Genomic DNA, 22657 nt, shown 5'->3' with positions numbered 1-22657 from the left:
CTGTCACAAGGAAAAAAGTTACCATGATGACATGATAGGTCTACATGCATTGTGAACTGCGCTCCATACGGAGATGAGCTGTCCGTCCCCACCCTGAGCGTTGATTCATCATGCAGAGGCCATAGATAAGCCAGATTTAGACATGCTGTTCATATAAATAATGAATTATATTTTACCGGTTTCTCGCAGTTATTTATCCCGTGAAAAGGGAGTGGTTTTGGGTGGTAAATCTTGGTAACCGGGTTCCTGCCATTCAACCCTATTGTGTCGGGAGGAAGAGGGGTCACGGAGGATTGGCGGTTCTGAGACGGACGTGTGTGTGTGGTTGTCCATCTATAAATATATGTTAGTATTTCTGCGAGTCTGTGTGTTCACATCATTGATTTTAATAAAGTTTCATCAAAATGTAGACGGATGTGTTTAGGACAATGTAGCCTCTCACCATTTGCAATATTTTATGTGGACTTTGCATAGACATCCAGATGTGATATTTGTCGGTGGCTACTCTAAAAGGCAAGCTTCGCTCTCATATTCTCAGGGGACTGTGGAACATGATTAATATGAATAAATCAACAACAACAGGTGGCGAGATCGAAATCTTGTGTCAAACAGCTTTTGGCTTCACCAGGGTTACCATGAGAACATAACAAACAGACTAAGAAATTGAAAATAATTACATTCAGAGTGAATGGTACATTTTCCCAGCAGGCATCCTGTGAACTACTTGGGCAGAAAACTCTTTCTAAATGTGTGTATATATATTTTTGGAATTTCAAAGTTAGGCCGCATGCATCTTGGCCAAAGTCTCTTTGTTCATATAATTTATTATAGGAGACTTTCATCTTGAGTCCTAGAGAGCTCTCGTGTCCTTCTAACATTTTGCAATATCAATAAGATGTTTAGCCTTAAAGGAACCTTCCGATGTGATTTGGATACATTTTGTCCACCATGATTAACCATCTGATTTCATATGAAATTTGGCAGTAGCCTACAACATTGACCTTGCTATAGAAACCTACTACCATATTAGCACAGGTAAATGTCAATAGGAGTATGGGTGCCCTTCTTTCTCATGCCCCCATTTCATTACCCAGAGTGTGTCTGCCTGTGCGTATTGTTTCCATGGCACCAATTTATTTCTCGGAATGACATGACTAGCGTGCAGTGTGGGAATGAAGGCTTATAGAAAACAACAACGGTAAAGAGCCTTTTCAATTCTTCATGTTCCTGGGAGGTACGCACACGCATACACTGTGGCCAGGCATGAATAACAATCCCTCAGTCTGGACAGGGCGGGTTGCTTTGCCCTTGAAGTCTTGCATTTTGTCCGGTTCTCTCTATCCCTCCCTCTCTCCGCAGATTACTTTTTAATAACTTTGCCCCAAACTTTTTGATTCAAACATTGGTAACTGTCGATGCCTTTTTGACTGGGTTGAAATGCGGCTCAACATCAGCCGAGGATGAAACATTGGTTGGATGTCTTCCTCTCGGATATAGATTGAGGACTTTTGACTCTGTTGATGTTATAGGGACGTGACACTGGCTATAAGTGTTTTTATTCCATACATGCAGTAGGTTTGTGTTTCTGATTGTGGCACACCACATAAACCATTCCATCGTTGAATTCAATATGTTGATTGATCATGCGATGATCACATACATATCAATTCCACTAAAGGTGGCGGGAAATTAGGTTTACATCTACTTTACATATATAAAGTTTAACACTTTTTTGGTTACTATATGATTCTATGTGTTATTTCATAGTTTTGATGTCTTCACTATTATTCTACAATGCAGAAAATAGTAAAGAATAAAAAAAAAAAACTTGAATAAATAGGTGTGTCCAAACTTTTGACTGGTACTGTATATAAAGTAGGATCTTTACTATTTTTTTTCCAATTTTCTTTTCTAATTTGTTTGTCTTGTGATGAGAGGTGGAATAGAGGGAAAGGGGGATACCTAATCAGTTGTACAACTGAATGCATTCAACTGAAATGTGTCTTCTGCATTTAACCTAACCCCTCTGAATCAAGTTCTGCACAGGCTTGAGGGAAAAGCCCAGATCATGGACATTGCTGGGCTCGCCAAATGGAGACTGCTCTTAATTTGTCTGTATCCCTACCATCCTGGACACACTGATGGACTGCGATGAAACAAAATGAAACTGTAGCCTGGTTTATGATCCATCCTTCATGACTGAACTTAGCGTTCTGGATTTTATCAAGAAATATTTATAGCCTCCCACTCCCAACAAACAACAGAAAAACGCAGGCGTCCATTCATCCATTATACATGAGATTAGCGTGGAATAGTTCTCTCACACAAGTGACTCAACAGCATAGACACGTCTACCTCGTGCACCAAGCAGATGAACATCACAGAAGATTTTCCCCATGAATATCCTCATCATTCAAACTATTGTGTACTGCTAAACATTTACGTGCACTTAAACCAATAAAAGCTTTTGGTGTCCAACATCAGAGTTGCCATTGGTTGAAATCTGTGGAATTAATGTTAAGTGATCACCCTACCCTCCACACGCTTCAGAATGGTAATTTCCTTCCTTTGCCAACTGTTCAGCTTCCTTGTTCAGGAGGGACAACATGTATGACCATCCAGCCATAGGCTGGTGTATAACTCAGTTCTCCTGTAACTAACTTAGGCAGACGTCGGAGCATGCTGTGCCATTTCATATAGATTTTACAGCAGGAGGTCAGTTGGCTGTCGCACCCTCAGCCTCTAATGGACTGGAAATGAATCACTCCCAAATCAAACAATCCAAGCAGAAATAAAAAAACATGAGGTTGAAGATGATTTTTTCCCCCGTGAGCAGATAGGAGGCACACACTGTTTATTCATGTCTCTGTCGTCCTCCGTGGTCCGCTAGACTTGGTTTTACAGAATGGTTTTTAACTGTGAGGCACGTGACTAGGATGCACCCTGATTCCGCTTAAATATATGGTGTGCACCGTCTGTTATGCATAGCATGAGTATTTTAAAGGTGAACCCTTCTCAGAAAACACTAGTCAGATAAATAATTTTTTTACATAACATCAGTCAAAACAAAAGGGAGTGGATTTGGACAGCCCTGAGGTTAATCTAATAATATTTTGGAAAATGAAATAGGTCTGAGAAGACTGAAATGGGAATAAAACAATCCCTCTGTTTTTGAGGATTATGCCTAAACCGTGAAACACAAGGATGCAGGAGGACAGCAGATTGCATCTTTCCTCTTGCTCAGGTACAGCAAAGCCTGAATGTTGATAGGGACTGCTGTGTGGCTATAAGGTCAACACAACAAGCACTGTTATTTTTATTGGTATTACACTGTCAGTGGTACTGACACTATTATCACTGCTCTGACAAATTGAAAAACCATCGCCGATACCCAAATGACATCAGCCACTGCCCAACCCTTACCACTACACTTCACTATTACACCTGTTGAACACTGTAAATACATACAACTTTCTCTCTCTCGTCAACTTCATGTTCCTCACTTCTTATTTGGCCCCAAACGTTGTTTACTGGCTCTTACGTATGACTGCCGATATTGTATTATTATTGTCACTTTGATCAACTCCGACCAGTAATATCACGCAACATTGAATCAGGCCTGATTCAGAGCTAATGCTAAGCAGCAGCAGTAATAGTAGCTGACTCCACACTGCTGCAGGCCCTGCCACTGACTTTACTTACTGCTGGCTTCCATGGAACCTCTGCCATTATTCCCAATTTCCAATTAAGACACACTGACTATATACCTACCCTCGAAAATGTTGGTAGGCTGAGGAAATCCTTAATTCATGTAACCGATGGACAATTTAACATGACTATGGTAGATGTTATGGACGTTTGGGATTGCTGCACTTGGCAAATCCTTTTGATGATGAACGAAAGCTGATGACCTGGGTTTGCTTAGCCAGTTAGTTACAATACCAAGTCATTCTGAAACATACTGACACTTTAGGCTTACCCCTCTTCCCCACCTCACCCTACGGTTCTATTGCTTTGAGCTTTTTGGGTTCCTCTGATTGTACAACAGGTCTTAGCTTTTAGCGCTTGCTCTCTCTGTCTCTCTCTCTCTGTCTCTCTCTCTCTCTCTCTCTCTCTCTCTGTTTCTCTCTCTCTCTTTTGACATACTGCATAATTCCAAGAAGATCTATTCATAGGTCTCTCTCAATAGGGTTTCTGTAGTCCTCCCCCTCCTACAGCTTCTCCATGCCCACCAGCCAGAAATGGTAACAGCTATTTCCATGCATTCTTCATGACCGTTCATTATGAGCTTCTTCATTAAAATACATGCCTTAGGATGATTTGGTATTTTTCGTGACGAAATTAAATTATCATGTAATCATGCAGGGGGAAACATACAGTATGCACACGCACCCCTGGGGGGGGGGGGGGTGTTCATACCCACCCAGGCGAGGCAGCTATAGGCTGAGGCAGAGCCCCAGAGTCATTGCACCACAGGCAGAAAGGCCCAGACCACAGACCTCAATGTTGGATTCCAGGGAGGCAACTCTATTCCACCCGTAGCCCAGGCTCCATGGCCTGTTCTGATGACAGGATCCCAGTCCAACTTTATTTTCTATGAAAAGTTATATATTTTTTTCCAACGTCATAACTCCCCTCAATGAAAGTAAACTTTAGTTTGAAAGCTAACCACTCACTGCTGAAGGAGATCACCAGCTTCCTTTTAGAAAATTCTCCACTGATGAATTCACTGCCTTTCTATACAGTCTGCATTCAGGTCTACTCCTTTTTGTTGCTTGCTCCCTCTTCTAGTTCTTGCATTGATTTCTTAACAGCCTTTAATCAGTTGTTTACGTAATCTTCTGCCAAGAATATAGTGTTGACTTGTCTCCTCTTTTCACCACCTCCAACCTCCTCTCTACAGTTACACCCCCCCCCCACCCCCACCTCTAAATCACGTCTTCATTAATCCAGTGCAGACGGCCACCCAGATAATTGTGCTAATCATTATCATAATTACAGATAAAAGAGGCATGATCGGGAAGGTTAGCCGCCATGTTTAGAGAGCTCACAAAGTCTTGGGCACTGGAAGTGTAATTTCCTTCTGGCTGAGGAATCTGCTGAACTGTTTCAGAAGTTCTATGAGTTTGAGATTAGTGAAAAGATGAGGTAACCAGTGGATAATAAAGGGGACACTGTGTATTGATCTCTAAGTGAGGTTTCCAGAGGCCCCGTTGGAGATGGCTGGTCTATGCTCGATACTCTTTGTGCTGGCGGGGCCCACCTAATGAGCCACATCTATGGATCGTCACATTCAGAGAAATCGAAGCCAAAGACTACCATTTATCAGCCTGGCAGGGGACCAGTATCTCTAATGGCATGCCATTCCAGGTAGCACTTTTTGAAATCAGATATGGCGTTAAAGATATTCTAGATATAAGAATCTTTCCATATTGGAAATGGTAGCGTATTATAGTCTATAGGCCTACTTGTAAAAACGTTGATGTAACCTACTATAGTTCTGAGGGACTATAGTTTCACTGTACTGTGAACTTTAGGCTTGGGCAATATCCTGGTATACGATATTAACTTTATATTTCAAAATACCGACGGAGGTGCACCGCAAATGACAAATACTCCAGTGTGGTAAGTTAAGTATATCCATAAGAAATGTAAGATGTGTCAAATAAATGATATCCATCTCAGGGCTCCAGCATTTGGTTTGCTAACTTGCTAGCTAAGTGGCTAGATGTCAAGATCAAGCTTCTTGGTTACAACAGAGACATTCAATCCCCTCCTGGATCAAGATCCCTGTTGCCTAAATTGTTTTGTGTGTAACTAGCTTTAAAATAGCGCCACTTGTTTGCACTTCCAGTAATACCGTATACCCCAGTATGGAACAGAAACGGTATGAATATCTGGATATCACCCAACACTACTCTGAATCCACAATCTGAGTTAATAGAAGCTGGTATTGAATGACTATTCACATCGTGTCTGTGTTGTGTCATAGTATGAAAAGTGGAGGCCAATCAGAAATTACATGGGATGTAGTCCACATCTAACAATTGACCTAATCACATACGTCACCTCATGATCCAACATATAGATACAGTAGTGTATATTATTTTTAGGCTTTACATCCCATTTCTCACTCGGAACAAATCATTTGAACTTGTTCATAATGAATACATTAACACACTACAGGGTATTTTGCTACTGCAGTCCTAGATAGGCCTATCATGCCGTTTTTATCCATTGTGTAAGACTCACGTCTCATCTGAGATGTCCTTATTAATGTTACCATGTCTTCACCTCCGCTGAAGGACAGTATTTAGTTCAGTTTACCTTGTCTATGCTGGAATGTATAACATATTCTCGAGAACTACACTCCCTAGCTGGACTTGACTTTGAGCTAATTAGGAGGAAGACTCCGAACTCTTCAGTCCGAGAGGAAATGAGGCTATGGGGATCTTGTTAATCATTCTTTGGTTGTGTGCCTATCTGTGCTTCTATATTAACCCCAAAGGACAAATACTCCTGTGTGGTAAAGTAAACTGTGTTATAACACATGACTGTGAGGAGGATGGAAGCTCTAGGAGAGAGTTGTAAGACTTAGCCAGAGGGAGCACCTGTGTTGCTGTCCTCAGTACTGTATGTGTCAGTGAGGGCTCATTATATCGTCATCACCAGTACATTGGACTTTAATGTTCCCCTTAATTGGATTTTCCATCCATTTTGATGGCAAACATTTTACTTAATTCACAGGTTCCCTTCAGATGGTCTCTCGGCAGTGAAAGTGTAACCTGTATTTGAGCGAGAGAACTTTTGTCTTAATTTTGCATTTAGACTGCCATGAACGTTATGAGTTATGTTCGTAATTTCTTCCATCTGATCACACCTTTCTTAACGAACATTTTCATTTGATATGAATATACTATGATGATTGACAATAAGAAACTGGAAAACGTTCATTTTCATGCGGGTGATTTATGTACAAGCTGACTATCTAAATAGAGCGTTAGATGTGTTACTCCATTTTCTCTTCTGTCTGTTTTGTACTTCAGTATGCCTGTTCTGTGGCAGAGCTAGTATAAAAACCAACCTTTCAAAGCTAAAAGGTTCAGGATAATGTTTCTATTCATGGGAACCCTCTGATGAAGTTCACATGCTAAAAGATGAATAGGAGAATAAAGGAATTGAGCAAATGGACTGAGAATGAGATTCTTCTCTGGACTGTGACACAAAGGCAGGCTTGAAACGACTGCTATTTTGTCCAGTATAATCCATAAAATGAACGTGGGATCTTATTTTCCAACTAAATGGAAAATTGCCACCAAATTGGATGTTCTTTGAGATGGATGACGGCTTATCTTCACAAATAATTTTCTTGGCCCTCCCAGGCTGTTCCGTAGGTTATTGCCAAGCGTTTGTGACCTGCCTTGCCGATACCCTTTGAACATTGTTTTCAGACACATTAGAGTGCATCAGGAATAAATTGAGCCCCTCCTCTCCCCTAGATAGGGAAATTGACCGAACTAGTTAAGCTATGCGTCTTTCTTTAATGCTTTGAGATCACAAAGCCTTAGGCTGCAAGTGTAAAATCTACTTTGAATGTATAAAGAAACTGGTGTGTTCAGGTCCCACTCAGTTGAATAAACACATATGTGTGTAACACAATTAAAGATAATAAGACATGTATTTTCTGTTTATTGCATCCACTCTGTTACTATGTCAAGTAAACACTGTACATTTCCAGTTTCTTAGCAAAGGCATTTCAGCAGTGGTGTAAAGTACTTAAGTAAAAATACTTCAAAGTACTACTTAATTCGTTTTTTGGGGTGTCAGTACTTTACTTTACTATTTATATTTTTGACAACTTTTACTCCACTACATTCCTTAAGAAAATAATGTACTTTTTACTCCATACATTTTCCCTGACATCCAAAAGTACTTGTTACATTTTGAATGCTTATCAGGACAGAAAAATGGTCCAATTCACACACTTATCAAGAGAACATCCCTGGTCATCCCTACTGCCTCTGATCTGGCGGACTCACTAAACACAAATGCTTCATTTGTAAATTAAGTTTGAGTGTTGGAGTGTGCCCCTGGCTGTTCTTAATTAAAAATGTGTTTCGTCTGGTTTGCTTAATATAAAGAAGTTGAAATTATTTGTATTTTTACTTTTCATACTTAGGTATATTTAAAACCAAATACTTGTAGACTTTTTCTTTAGTAGGTGACTTTCACTTTTACTTGAGTCATTTTCTATTAAGGTATCTTTACCTTTACTCAAGTATGACAATTGGGTACTTTTTCCAGTCACATTAGTTCTGGTTTAGCTGAGGTTAGGGTTAGGGTTACATAGCCTGTTTTATATTATTTGGAGCCTCAGGGACTGAATTTGATGTATAGGCCTCTTCTAAATTGAGTGTAAAGCCATGTTCTGTAGTCCCTACACAATATGTGGGGGAGAAATATATTTGTCCAAACCTGTGGTGAATTCCACAGTATTAATACAATGATGGTCATGAATAAAATAGAGGATAAACTAATACAATTTACAAAACTGGCAATACAAAGTTTGAGGCAATACTGCCGTGGAAAGATGACTTTATGGCTTTGCGTTATTGATGCAGCCTCCTATACACAACTCCTACAAAGTTTCAGACATTGCAACTGTTCAGAATAATAAGCTCATGAAGCTATGCACGCCATGGCACACTGGCAGCTTTGAATGCAGGAGAACATTCTCCATCAGATGGGCTTAACAATACCCAGAACAGCACTGTTCTCCCATCTCTCACTGCACGAGTTAATGCACAGTGAACGTTACCATTGCAGACTCTCAATCCAGACCAGAATTCATTCAGTGATTATTGAAAACTCCCCCTACTTTCATTCAATATAGCTGGAAGGTACACAGAGATGAACTGATATTGTCGACAGGCTGGGAAGCATCAGAGTAGCTTTCATTGGAGATTTCAGGTTCATATAGAGGGAGAGGTTCCAGTGTAGCTAGCATTCTTCTCTAGAGTAACACATCTTTCTCAAGGCGGTTGAATATTGATTAAACTACAACCTGTCAGTGAAGTCCGCTGCTCATAGTACCTGGTGCTGGGAAGTCTGTATTTCTACCTCCTCTTGTTTATTTGGTGTTTATTAGATTGCACAAATGCTGTACAATTCTTAGTATGTGAAGAAAAAAAAAACGTTTTACTGATCAGAGATGGAACTATATTTCTTCTTTCAGATAACCTGGCTGACCAATATCTTCAAGCAGTTAAAAATGTCAATCCGTTTTGGCTGTGTTATCGTTCGTCACCGGAAATCAATTAAACCTAGTGACAGTCACATGTTGACTCAAGCATGCAAAAGCGATACGCTTTAAAATGTATTTGCAAGTTCAATCAGGTTCTACCAATTGGCAAAGTATTTCAACGTTTTTACTACTAAACACAGTAAACATCTGATTCTGACTTTCACGGGAGAGCATATCCATGGAAAAATAGTACTAGGGGACTAACTCCATCCCGCAGTCATAATTATGTCAAATTAAAAGACTTCAAATTGTCTTGCAGTGTTCGGTCATCCTAGCCCCGCAAGCGTTTTTGTATATTGATGTGTTTGTTTAGTCAGCTGTGACTACTGTTTACAATACAACGCTCATGTTTTACAATACAACGCTCATGCTTTGTCACAGCAGAAGCCCTGCACTCGTTACTGGTGTGAAGTAAGGGCCAGGCACTCCGGCAGTACTGCCCAGGGTAAAGTCTCAATTGATAAACATGACCCAGACCAGAATGCACCCCCTCTATTCTCTCTGTCTCTGATCTCTCTGCTTCTCTGTTGCCTTCTGAAGCTGAGAAGTGAAGATCTTATCAAGTAGTTGTTTTCTTCTGTTTGAGGAATATGTCTAAAGCTGTGGAGTCTGCTGTGACTTTAGTGTCTGTCTTCATGTGTGTTATGAATCATTTTGTGTGTGTGCCACCCCTGATGTGTTACAATTGAATGCTACTGTGTAGGTGTTATGGTGAGTGCAGGTCTATTATATTGGGTCTAATGTAAAATCCCTAATCTGTTCTCCAAAATAGTGTGATGTTTATCCTCTCATATTGGCACAATCATCCTCAGTGGTCTTTTAACTGTACGCAGTGGGCAATCAAGGTTTTCCCTATATTTAAATGAGATATTTCTATATATACATTTGCTAACATTTTCTAAAAACATGTTTTCGCTTTGTCATTTTGAGGAATTGTGTGTAGATAGATTATTTTTTTTATTTTAATTTGTTTTAGAATAAGTGTCATCGTCGTGTGTGTAGGTGGCAAGGAAGTCAGGCGCAGGAGAAACCAACTTGGAATACTGGAGCGGTTTAATAAATAATAAACAAACACGAACTCCAAAACCAACGTACATAAAAATAACATGGGTAAAAATACCCGTAGCTCACCAATACAAAATACACAAAATCAATAACAAAACAAAACAGAGGGTTAAATACACAACATGTAATGAATGGGATTGGAAACAGGTGTGTAGGAAAACAAGACCAAACCAATGGAAAATGAAAAATGGATCAGTGATGGCTAGAAGACCGGTGACGTCGATCGCTGAGCACCACCCGAACAAGGAGGGGTATCGACTTCGACAGAAGTCGTGACAGTAAGGCTGTAACGTAACAAAATATGGACAAATTCAAGGGGTCTAAATACTTTCCGAATACTTTCCCTAATCTGTTCTCCAAAACAGTGTGATATTTATCCTCTCATATTGGCAAAATCATACTCAGTGCTCCTTTAACTGTACGCAGTGGGCGATCAGGGTTTCTCCTATATTTAAATCCTTGCCGCCACTCCAAAAAATGTGATACAAAAATAGCAATTCAGGATGGTAAAATATTTGCAGTGCAAATTTAAAGGACCTAAACCAGATATAAAATATGTAGAAAAGATAATGGACCATGTGGAGAGCTAAAGGACTATTATTCTAAGGTTTCTGTTATGGGATTGTTCGCCTCGGCGTCGGTCAGAACGCAGTATGTACAGTGCCTTCAGAAAGCATTCATACCCTTTGACTTTTTCCACATTTTGTTGTGTTACAGCATGAATTTAAGGGTTGTAAAGCTCTTAGAGACTTACCCAGAAAGACTTACAGCTGTAATCGCTGCCAAAGGCGCTTCTACAGTGTTGACTCAGGGGTGTGAATACCTATGTAAATTAGATTTTTTGTTGTCCATTATGGATTAATGCTGTAACGTAACGTGTTACATAAAGTGGAAAAAGTCAAGGGATTTTGAATACTTTCGGAATTCGGAAATAGTCAGACCCCTTTTTTGAAAATGTATGAAGAATAAAAAACTGAAACATCACATTTACGTAAGTATTCAGAACCTTTACTCAGTACTTTGGCAGCGATTAGAGCCTCAAGTTTTCTTGGGTATGAGTTTCTCCCATTCTTCTCTGCAGATCCTCTCAAGCTCTGTCAGGTTGGATGTGGAGCATCGCTGAACAGCTATTTTCAAGTCTCTCCAGAGACGTTCAATTGGGTTCAAGTCTGGGCTCTGGCTGGGCCTCTCAAGGACATTCAGAAACTTGTCCCGAAGCCACTCCTGCATTGTCTTGGCAGTGTGCTTAGGGTCATTGTCCTGTTGGAAGGTGAACCTTCACCCCAGTCTGAGGTCCTGAGCACTCTGGAGCAGGTTTTCATCAAGGATCTTTCCGTACTTTGCTCCGTTCATCTTTCCCTAGATCCTGATTAGTCTCCCAGTCCCTGCCGCTGAAAAACATCCCCACAGCATGATGCTGCCAACACCATGCTACACCGTAGGGGTGGTGCCAGGTTTCCTCCAGACGTGATACTTGGCATTCAGGCCGAAGAGTTCAATCTTGGTTTCATTAGACTAGAGAATCTTGTTTCTCATGGTCTGACAGTCCTTTTGGCAAACTCTAAGCAGGTGTCATGTGCCTTTTACTGAGTGGCTTCCATCTGGCCACTCTACCATAAAGGCCTCATTGGTGGAGTCCTACAGTGATGGTTGTCCTTCTGGAAGGTTCTCCCATCTCCACAGAGGAACTCTGGACCTCTGTCAGAGTGACCATTGGGTTCTTGGTCACCTCCCTGATCAAGGCCCTTCTTCCCCGATTGCTCAGTTTGGCCGGGCATCCAGCTCTAGGAAGAGTCTTGGTGGTTTCAAGCTTCTTCCATTTAAGAATGATGGAGCCCACTGTGTTCTTGGGGACCTTCAATGCTGCAGACATTTTTTGGTACCATTCCCCAGATCTGTGCCTCGACACAATCCTGTCTCGGAGCTCTACGAACAGTTCCTTTGACCTCATGGCTTGGTTTTTGCTCTGACATGCACTGTCAACTGTAGGACCTTATATAGACAAGTGTGTGTGCCTTTCCAAATCACCATAAACACTCGAGGCTGTAATCGCTGCCAAAGGTGCTTCAACAAATCACTGAGTAAAGAATCTGAATACTTATGTAAATGTCATATTTCAGATTTTTATTTTATATATTTGCTAAATGTTCAAAAAAACTGTTTTTGCTTTGTCATTATGGGTTATTGATGAGGGGAAAAACCTATTTAATCAATTTTAGAATAAGGCTGTAACGTAACAAAATGTGGAAAATTCAAGGGGTCTGAACTTCTGAATGCACTGTATATTTGTAGCGTTTGGGTTTTTCAATATATTTCAGATGGTGTCAACATCATTTAATTTTCACTCATTTTGGAGTATAATGTCCTTTTAAGCAAAAGTTGATAAAATGATATTGCTCAATAGCAGAGATTTTAATTTTGTTATCTTTATTTAACTAGGCAAGTCAGTTAAGAACAAATTCTTATTTTCAATGATGGCCTAGGAACAGTGGGTTAACTGCCAAGTTCAGGGGCAGAACAACAGATTGGTACCTTGTCAGCTCAGGGATTTGAACTTGCAACCTTACTAGTCCAACGCTCTAACCACTAGGCTACACTGCCGCCCCCGGATACATTGAAAGATTAGTGGAATCTGTGTGGGTAGCTGGACAGGTAGGATGACTGACAGTGAGGGTGAACAGGTGGTCACGGGTCAGGTGACAGAGAAATGGATGAGACTGAGGCAGGAATTCCTTTAACCATAAAGTGGTATATTTACTGAGTAGTCTGTGGTGGATTCATGGACGCACAGAACTTCTGGATTTGACAGAGTGAAGGAAGAGAAAGCAGCGCGATCAGGCGATAGTGATTTCCTCCTTTTATGGAGTGGAGATCTGTCGGACATTTCCACCTGACCTAATTAAAGCGCCCCTGGCCCAGCTGAGTAAGTGGCAATGAATTAAAGGATTATTCCACCAACTCCATGGGCTTTTTCTACAGCCACCCCGGAAATTGGTTAATTTCCACACTCCTCAAAAAAGGCTCATTGCTCCCCGTTCTCTGTCATCTCAGGGAGAGGAATTAGTCGGGCAACTGGCCGGATATACGTCCGGTTCTTTACCTGGATCTCCACCGATCTAACACGACCATCGGTCCCAGGCATGATCTTAGTGATACGGCCCACAGGCCAGGAGGCTCGAGGCAGCTGAGGGTCCACCATCATTACGACTTGGCCAGTTTCCAGGCTGGCCATCTCTCTCCGCCATTTCCCTCTGTGCTGTAGACTTGGTAGGTAATCCCAAATGAATCGGGCCCAGAAATGGTCAGCCAAGATCTGGCTGTGTTGCCACCGGCGCCTGCCAACGAGGTTGGTATCAGCGTACATGGCTTGAGGAAGTGATGCATCTCGGCGTCCCATCAAGAGCATATTCGGTGTAACCGGATCGGGGTCAGCGACGTCTGCAGAGAGATATCCCAAGGATTTGGAGTTCAGTATCCCTTCCACCTCTATCAGGACAGTCCGCAAGACAGTTTCCGTGACAGTTTGGTCCCCCAGTACGACTCGTAAGGCCGTCTTTACAGATTTGATCTCTCGCTCCCATGTTCCTCCAAAATGAGGAGCTCCTGGAGGGTTAAATTTGAATGAGATTTGTTGCTCCATCAGCTGATCCTGGAGGCTGGGTTCCATGGCTTGGAAGGCTTCCTCCAACCTGGCTTCTCCTGCCTTGAAGTTTGTACCTCTGTCAGCCAGGATCTCGTAGGGTTTCCCCCGTCGGGAGATAAACCGCCGTAGGGCCATGAGGAACGCTTCAGTATCCAAACTCTCCAGTAGGTCCAGGTGGACACATCTAGTGGTCAAACACTTGAATAGAATGCCCCAGCGCTTTTCCACTCGACGACCTAACTTGATCGTCAAGGGGCCAAAGCAATCCACTCCTGTTGACCAGAAGGGTGGTTTGAGGAGGCGCAAGCGAGTAGGGGGTCAATCTGCCATTTTGGGCACCGTGGCTCTGGCCCGCCATCTCTGACATTCCACACAGGCGTATTGGTGCTTACGAATGGCTCCTCGTCCTCCAAGTATCCAGTACTTCCGCCTCATCTCCCCATAGACTCTCTCTGGCCCTGGGTGGAGAAGCCTCTCATCATAACTCTTGATGAGGAGCCTGGTACTAGGGTGTCCGGAGTCAAGGATAATTGGGTGGATAGCGTCGGGATCCAAAACTTCTGCTTGGCGCAGCCTCCCTCCGACTCTGATCACTCCAAGGATTCGATCATATTCTGGGGCCAGAGAGAGAAGACGGCTGTCCTTAGCCACCTCCCTACCGGCTTTCAGAGCTTTTAGCTCCTCAGGGAAGCTAACCGCTTGTTCATGCTGGAGGAGTAGTGTCTCTGCCGTGAGGGAGGTGGGTATGGAAGCCACCCCATCTGAGGTCTGGTTTGTGGCGGTGATCAGATCCGGCAGGGTTTGGGATTGTTTCATGTCATGGAGAGCTGTTGTTGGTTCCATAGAGATGCTGTAGCATTGGGTGGACTTCCTTAACTCATGAGCTTCAGTTGGTTGCGGAGGGGCTGCACGCCTGGGGGCTGTCGGCCACTCGTTCTCTGGTTGGGACAAGAATGGTGGCCCCAAACTCCAGCGATGGGGTTGAGCCAGTTCCTTAAGTGTTTTACCACGAGTAACGTCATCAGCAGGATTGTTTACGCTGTCAACATACCTCCAGTCTTGGACTTCTGTTAGGTCTTGGATTTCCGCAATGCGAGTTCCGACGAACACCTTATACCTGCAGGACTCCGACTTGAGCCAGGTCAATACAGTAGTTGAATCACTCCAGTAAATGACCCTTTGGATTGGCAAGGTGAGCTCGGCTCGCAAGGTTGATGCCAACTGGGCTCCGGAAAGGGCAGCACTGAGTTCCAGCCTAGGCATTGACAACTGCTTCTTGGGTGCGACCCTGGACCTGGCCATGACGAAGGATACATGGATGTGGCCTGCCTTATCCTCCACTCTTAGATAGGAAACCGCCCCATAAGCTCGCTCTGAAGCGTCACAGAACACATGCAGTTCCAGGCATGATCCCAGTTGGTCAGCACAGGGTGGTACATAACATCTTGGCATTTGGACTTCAGAGAGCTCCGATAACTCTGTTTCCCAACAGATCCATCGTTCCACTAGGTCAGCCGGGTGGATCGGTTCATCCCAGTCCCTCTTGGTCTGCCACAGGTCCTGGACTAAGACTTTGGCCCGGGTTGTGTATGGCAGAATATACCCAAGGGGATCGTATTGACTGGCCAGGGTCCGATAGATGGTGCGCAGAGTGGGGGTTTCGGTACTCAGGGCGGAGCGGTGCTTGTACCCCAGGGTATCCGGTATGCAGCTCCATCTCAATCCTAGAGTGGGCTCTTGTGGGTGAGCGCCAGACTGCGATAGCCATAGTTCACTGTTACTAGACCTGGCTTGTGGCGGGAGGTGCTGGATAACCTCCGCTCTGTTACTCGCCCACTGTCGGACCTCAAATCCCCCTTTGGACAGGAGATTCCGTACTTTGTCAAGGAGTGCTTTCGCTTCAGCCGTGGATGGGACGCTCTGTAAGCAGTTATCCACATAGAAGGCATTTTCCACTGAATCCCATACTTCTGGGTCACTGTCTGGGTGCTCCCGTGCGTGTCTCTGCAAAGCGTATATGGCACAGCAAGGACTGCAGGTGGTGCCAAATGGGAGTACTTGCCATTCATAGATTGTGGGCTCTGCGTCTCGTTCCATATCTCGCCATATGAACCGGAGCAGTGTAGTGTCGGAAGGCAGCAGACGAATCTGATGAAACATGGCTTTGATGTCTCCACTGATGGCTGTAGAGTGCTGCCGGAACCGGAGAAGGACACCGAGCAAGGAAGGACCTAAAATTGGTCCGGGGAGTAGACAGTCATTCAGGCTTTGACCAGCAGCTTGGAATGAACAGTTGAAGACAAGTCTGTACTTCCCACCGTGTTGCTGGATAACATGATGAGGGAGATACCAGGATTCGCCGAGTGCGTTTCCCTCTTCTTGAGTTGTCCCTTTGGTGACATAGCCTGCCTTTACAAGGTTATGAATCTCTCGGTTATGAACTTCAGCAAGCTCAGGATTCTTCACCAGGCGTCGCTCCGTTCCACGCAATAGTGGGAGTACAGCCCGCGTCGTGGTTGCCAGAGGAGGATGGTTGGGCACCCGTAGCAGTGGGGTTGCGTACCTCCGAACGCCATCCATTTCAGTGGTGGTGGTGCGCTTCTCCAGGAGGTCTAATGCATAGGAGTCTTGTTTAGAGCGAGTGACCTCCTGTAGCTTCCGGTTGGAGAAGGTGTCCATCTTCCATAGCATCTCAACATTCCGAAGGAGGTCAGTAGCTGGACAGGGGGATGGAGCTGGATTGCTTCTGGTGAAGAGGACTTGCTGTGACTGTACAGCTTGGGTGGAGAGAAGTAAATGAGCTGGACCTTGCACAGCCCAACCCAAGGATGTATGGACAGCAACGGGCCCGCCTTCTGGTCCAGCTCGTATAGGCTCAGTCGGGGTGACAAGATGTGGGTGGTCTGACCCAATCAGGATAAGTGGAGCTACTCTGGCCAGGCTAGGAAGAGGCAATCCTCGGAGATGAGGATATTGTTTCTGTAGAACACTTACCGGGCAGGAGTGCTCTGCAAGATTCAGGCCATCCGCCGTGAAGGCATTGGTGATAGTATAGGTCACGTCCCTGTTTCCTGAAGGGGAAATGCTGAAGGTCACAGCAGAGCCTTTCATTTGGATAACATCATGTCCCACCGTTCTGAGATTAAGGGTCTCGGGGATCCCCTCCAGGTTAAGCTGTCGGGTGGCCGCCGGGAGAATGATTGTTCGTTCAGACCCATCATCTAGAACGGCGAATGTATCAATGCTTCTCCCTCCACTCCACAGGGTGACCTTGACCACCTTCAACATGACCCTTGGAGACCGGTTCTGCTGGTCGAGGTAGAGCTCCTTTACAGCTCCTACCATGAGCATACTCTGCTCTTTCTGTGCTTGGTGAATTACATCATGCAACACTGTGAGATGGATTTCTGTACAGCGATTGCAGGGTTTCCTCAATGTGCAGGTCTCCGCCTTATGGCTACGGGCACACTTGTAGCATCGCTCGCCTGAAGTGATCCAAGCCTTCAATTGAGGTTGAGTGAGCTTTTTTACCCTGGGGCATGAGCCAAGGAAGTGCCCCTTACTATTGCAATATGGGCAGTAAGGCTGAAATTTGATGTTCTTGCTCTTGAGAGGGGTCTTCTTCCTGGGTTCCTCCCCAGCTTCACTATTTAAATACATAGTAGTGGGAGTTGGCCTTCTCTGTCCCTCCTGGTGTTCAAACTCCTTCCTTCCCCTGTAGACTATGGCTGAGATTGTGGCCTGGTGAGCGATGCTCTTCGCCCTCGCTTTCACCTGCAACCATGCGGCTAGGTCTCTGAGAGCATAGGTGCTTCTCAAGCCCTCTTTCAGGATGCCTTTGTTCAAACAATGTTCAACGAAACTGTCTCTGAGGGACGCTGGAAGCTTGCTAAGAAGCCTGTCCACGTGGGAGCCACATTTCAGCTCGTTCCCGTCTTCTCCTTCAACGGATTGGAGCATCGAGGTCAGGGATTGGACAGCCAGGGAGAACTCTTGGAAGGCAGCATGGTCGCCCATTTTAATTGGAGACATGTTCAGGATGTTGTTTAATTCATTCTGGACTAGCTGGCGTGGCTCACCATATCTCGCTTTCAGGGCCTGGAGAGAGGCAGTGTATGGTATTGCGGAGTGCATAAAGGATTGGGCCAGCTTATATGCACTGGGAAACCGCAAGTGATCCATTAGTACTTGGTACTTGTAGCGTTCTGACAGATGACTGTGAATACCCAGTAGGCTCTCCAATGCCATTTCCAAAAGGACAAATTCACTCTCCTTTCCACTCTCAAAGTATGGCAGTTTGGGTCTGGGAATTCCATAGGCTGAGGCTACTAGCAGTTTCATAATGTTGGCTCCATCTTCTGGTTGCGTGAAGGATAAACCCGGGACTTCTGATGAGCCCACTGTGGCCTCATTGGGCCTGTCCCCTACTGTCCCAGACCCTCCATGGGTGGCAGCCGGAATTGGGTGAGAGCCCTCCCACCTGCCGTCTGAGGACTGGCCTGGTCCAGGCCCTGGACGAGAGGAATGATTTGCCGTGGTTGGTAATTGGCGGAAAGGCGAAGGAGTGATGCTTTGTCCAGATGGAGGAAAGCTAACTTCTGTCACTGGCATAGAGGGCGTTTGCGGAGTGGTCTGTCCCACGTGCTCCGTGTTGGCTGTTGACCTTGGAGCCTCCGGGGACTGTGTGCCATGCTGTACCAGAGGGGCAGATTGGGAAAGAAAGGCAGACAGGTCAGGTCCATCTGGAAGGGTGGTCAGGTCAGCTCCCTGTTCGTTCCTCTCCAGGAAGGATGAGACCATCCGTGCCTCCTCCAATTCCCTTCTTGCTTGACGGTGCCGTCGCTGCTGTGCCAGGTCCTTGGCAATGAATTCCCTTTCCTGTAGAGCTCTACGGGCTTGCACATCCAATAGGTGACATCGTTCGTCAGCCTGTCGATCCTCCTCAATCTGACGCTCAATTTCCTCCAACGCTAATAGTTTCATCCTCTCTTGTAGGGCAGCGGTCTGTGATTCGCTGAGGGCTAGTGAATGGCGGCTGCCATGTCCACATCCAAAGGGGTATCCACTGGTCGAACTCTCACTCCGTCTAGAGTGCCTCGACGATTTCCTTTCAGTTAAGTGGTGAGCGGAGCCTGCCTCAGGAAGCTGGTCGACCTGTGCGGTGAGAGTTACCTCCATAGGTTCTTCCTGTAGAACACTTTCCCATCCCAAAGCAGTTTCTGGTCCTTGGCCCAGAGGGGATGGCTGATGGCTGAAACGTACAGCTGATCCATCACCACTTTGATCTCTGGTGGGCTTGCCCTTGGATGTGGGAAACTCGACCACATAATCCTTAAGATAACCAGGTGCTTGCCTGGTTCTCCTGGTACTACTGGTGGTTGAGGATGAAGCCTTTGTTACTTTAGGCTTAGCTCCTGGACCTTTTCGTTGTTCCAGGACCTTTCCCTCCGCTGCTCTCTCTTCCTTTATCCCTCCTTCCATAGGAGACAATTCCTCCTTCTCCCCCTTCATTCCCTTTCCACCTGTCTTTGGTTCCGTCATCATCCGGTTCGAAGGACCATTCAAAGATTAGTGGAATCTGTGTGGGTAGCTGGACAGGTAGGATGACTGACAGTGAGGGTGAACAGGTGGTCACGGGTCAGGTGACAGAGAAATGGATGAGACTGAGGCAGGAATTCCTTTAACCATAAAGTGGTATATTTACTGAGTAGTGTGGATTCATGGACGCACAGAACTTCTGGATTTGACAGAGTGAAGGAAGAGAAAGCAGCGCGATCAGGCGATAGTGATTTCCTCCTTTTATGGAGTGGAGATCTGTCGGACATTTCCACCTGACCTAATTAAAGCGCCCCTGGCCCAGCTGAGTAAGTGGCAATGAATTAAAGGATTATTCCACCAACTCCATGGGCTTTTTCTGGCTGGCGTCCTACTGTATCTACATCCTAAAGCGGTCTACTCAGGCTGGATAGAACTAAAACAGTATGGCACTTGTACTGTGTTTTGTGGTGGTTCTGTGGAATCAGTGTTATTTACACCGCAGTCCACTAACTCCTCCCGCCTGGCGTGTCGAGCCCTCAGCAGTAACCCCTGCGAAAGCACCCCTGTTTCGCCAGGGTGCCACCGGGGATTGTGGGAAAACAGGTTGCTGGTTTTAATGAGTGTGTGTAATGGGTGGTGTGGTAAAAAAAACCCTGCTGTCTCTCTTCTCTCCAGGCTAATGATGTCTGCCGCTCCATTCAATTAAGGAGGGAAAGAGGTCACTAAAATGCTTACCTCGTAGACCAGCCCACCCTGTTCCAGAGCGTGTGTTTGTGTGTCTGGTGGTGGTGGGGGGGAGGGGGGTCTATTGATTAAGACCTTAGCCACAGATCCTCTCTGCATGTCCTCTGCTCAGGACTTTTTACCCTCCCCCCTACCGTAAACTAATTAAAAAGTTATTAATGCAGCTAATGTTTTAGGCTTTCAATGACCTTTTAAAAGACTCTCCTAGCTTGGTTGTTTTTGTTTATTGGACTTGAACTGTAGAAATGTCCAACTTTCTTTTCATCTTTGTTTCAGATTTTTTTAGGTTTGGGGTTGATGTAAGCCAATGCTTCATGTTGTTGATGTTGTTACTGCTGTTGTTCAGGTATAAGCCTCAATAACATTTATGAGGACAGATCTATTCAGTGCTACCACTATTGATCATAATTCTACTGGCATAATACATTTCTTCAAAAATCATCAATAATAAGGATTATTATTGGTGCAAAAAGGGGAAGGCTGAAAACCCTTTTCTCATTCCACTCCGTTTGTCAAATTGATACTTTTAACATTTTATTTTGCACTTAAAACAATATTAAACCTTGAATATATAATTCATTTCTTTTCTCCCAAAACATGGCTCAAGGTTGCGCCATAATTTGAATTCATTTTTCGAACATAAAGCCTCTCGACGACGTTCACCCACCAAAGTTACCAATATTCCGAAAGCTCATTTTTTATGTCACATTCGTTTGCTAGTGATGGCTGCTGACATCTCGCCTCATTGAGAACCCCCCACACACATCTCCTCCGTTCCTCCTCCCGGCTTTTGCTCATGGCGATTCTACTTGAGAATTTGTGGTGTTTCCGTAGTCCACACTTATCCTTGACTGACCCATCCATTGTAGTTATCCACCTTTCTCTCCTCCTCACTGCCTCCTTCCTTCCATTTGTCTTTTATTAGTTATTTGTGTTAATCTTTCTCACTCCCTCTTCCCCCCTACTCTTTATACTAATAGACAGTATCACTCCATTATCTCTCTCCCATTATCTCTCTCCCTTACTCACTTCTCATTTCTTTCTCCCTTTGCTTCTCTTCCTCTCCACAACCTTTCTCTTGTTCACTCACCTTGCTCACTCTCCTTTCCTGATGTTCTATCTCCTCTGTTACTCTTTCTGACCGTGTGTTTCTCTCTGTCTGTTTTGTCTGACCAGGAGCTGGTGGGGAGTAACCCTCCTCAGAGGAACTGGAAGGGAATTGCGATTGCCCTGTTGGTCATTCTGGTCATCTGCTCCCTGATCGTCACCTCAGTCATCCTGCTGACACCAGGTAGGTGGGGAGGGGAGGGAAGACAGGCTTAACTCCCGTACGATATGGTATAAAAGGAAAAAACACAACAATACACGTGCACAACAATACACATGTTGTTGTACAGGGTCAGCCATAGTAGTACAGCACCCCTGGAGCAAATTAGGGTTAAGTGCTTTGCTCAAGGGCACATCGACAGATTTTTTCTAACATGCACCCTGGGTCACAATCTCTTACATGTCTCAGAGTATTGCTCTGATAGGTGCAGTGCAGTTGCCTTGTACTCTCCCGTAACCACAAAACATATTCACTGCATGTAGTTGGAGAGTCCTGCGTGTGTTCACTTTCTCACAAACACTTACACAAACACAATTTACAGTGTTACATACAGTGGGGGGGAAAAGTATTTGATTCCCTGCTGATTTTGTACGTTTGCCCACTTACAAAGAAATGATCAGTCTATAATTTTAATAGTAGGTTTATTTGAACAGTGAGAGACAGAATAACAACAAAAAAATCCAGAAAAAAACGCATGTCAAAAATGTTATAAAAGGATTTGCATTATAATGAGGGGAAATAAGTATTTGACCCCTCTGCAAAACATGACTTAGTACTTGGTGGCAAAACCCTCGTTGGCAATCACAGAGGTCAGATGTTTCTTGTAGTTGGCCACCAGGTTTGCACACATCTCAGGAGGGATTTTGTCCCACTCCTCTTTGCAGATCTTCTCCAAGTCATTAAGGTTTCGAGGCTGATATTTGGCAACTCAAACCTTCAGCTCCCTCCACAGATTTTCTATGGGATTAAGGTCTGGAGACTGGCTAGGCCACTCCAGGACCTTAATGTGCTTCTTCTTGAGCCACTCCTTTGTTGCCATGGCCGTGTGTTTTGGATGATTGTCATGCTGGAATACCCATCCACGACCCTATTTTCAATGCCCTGGCTGAGGGAAGGAGGTTCTCACCCAAGATTTGACGGTACATGGCCCCGTCCATCGTCCCTTTGATGCGGTGAAGTTGTCCTGTCCCCTTAGCAGAAAAACACCCCCAAAGCATAATGTTTCCACCTCCATGTTTGACGGTGGAGATGGTGT

At 44.5% G+C, this 22657-nt stretch overlaps 1 protein-coding gene across 6 annotated transcripts in view; it reads left to right on the top strand.

Moving 5' to 3' along the window:
* LOC115195538 (dipeptidyl aminopeptidase-like protein 6) overlaps window positions 1-22657 on the top strand; it is a 339411-nt gene that overhangs the window by 246725 nt on the left and 70029 nt on the right. For all 6 annotated transcript variants that reach the window (XM_029755481.1, XM_029755484.1, XM_029755482.1 and 3 more), the window contains one exon: window positions 21471-21585. In XM_029755481.1, the coding sequence (XP_029611341.1) occupies window positions 21471-21585 (115 nt within the window). The remainder of the gene's footprint in view (window positions 1-21470; window positions 21586-22657) is intronic.

This window comes from Salmo trutta, chromosome 6 (genome assembly GCF_901001165.1).
Source record: "Salmo trutta chromosome 6, fSalTru1.1, whole genome shotgun sequence".
Taxonomy (NCBI): Eukaryota; Metazoa; Chordata; class Actinopteri; order Salmoniformes; family Salmonidae; genus Salmo; species Salmo trutta.
The sequence above is the reverse complement of the archived record's forward strand: the minus strand, read 5'-3'. Positions and strand labels throughout refer to the sequence as shown.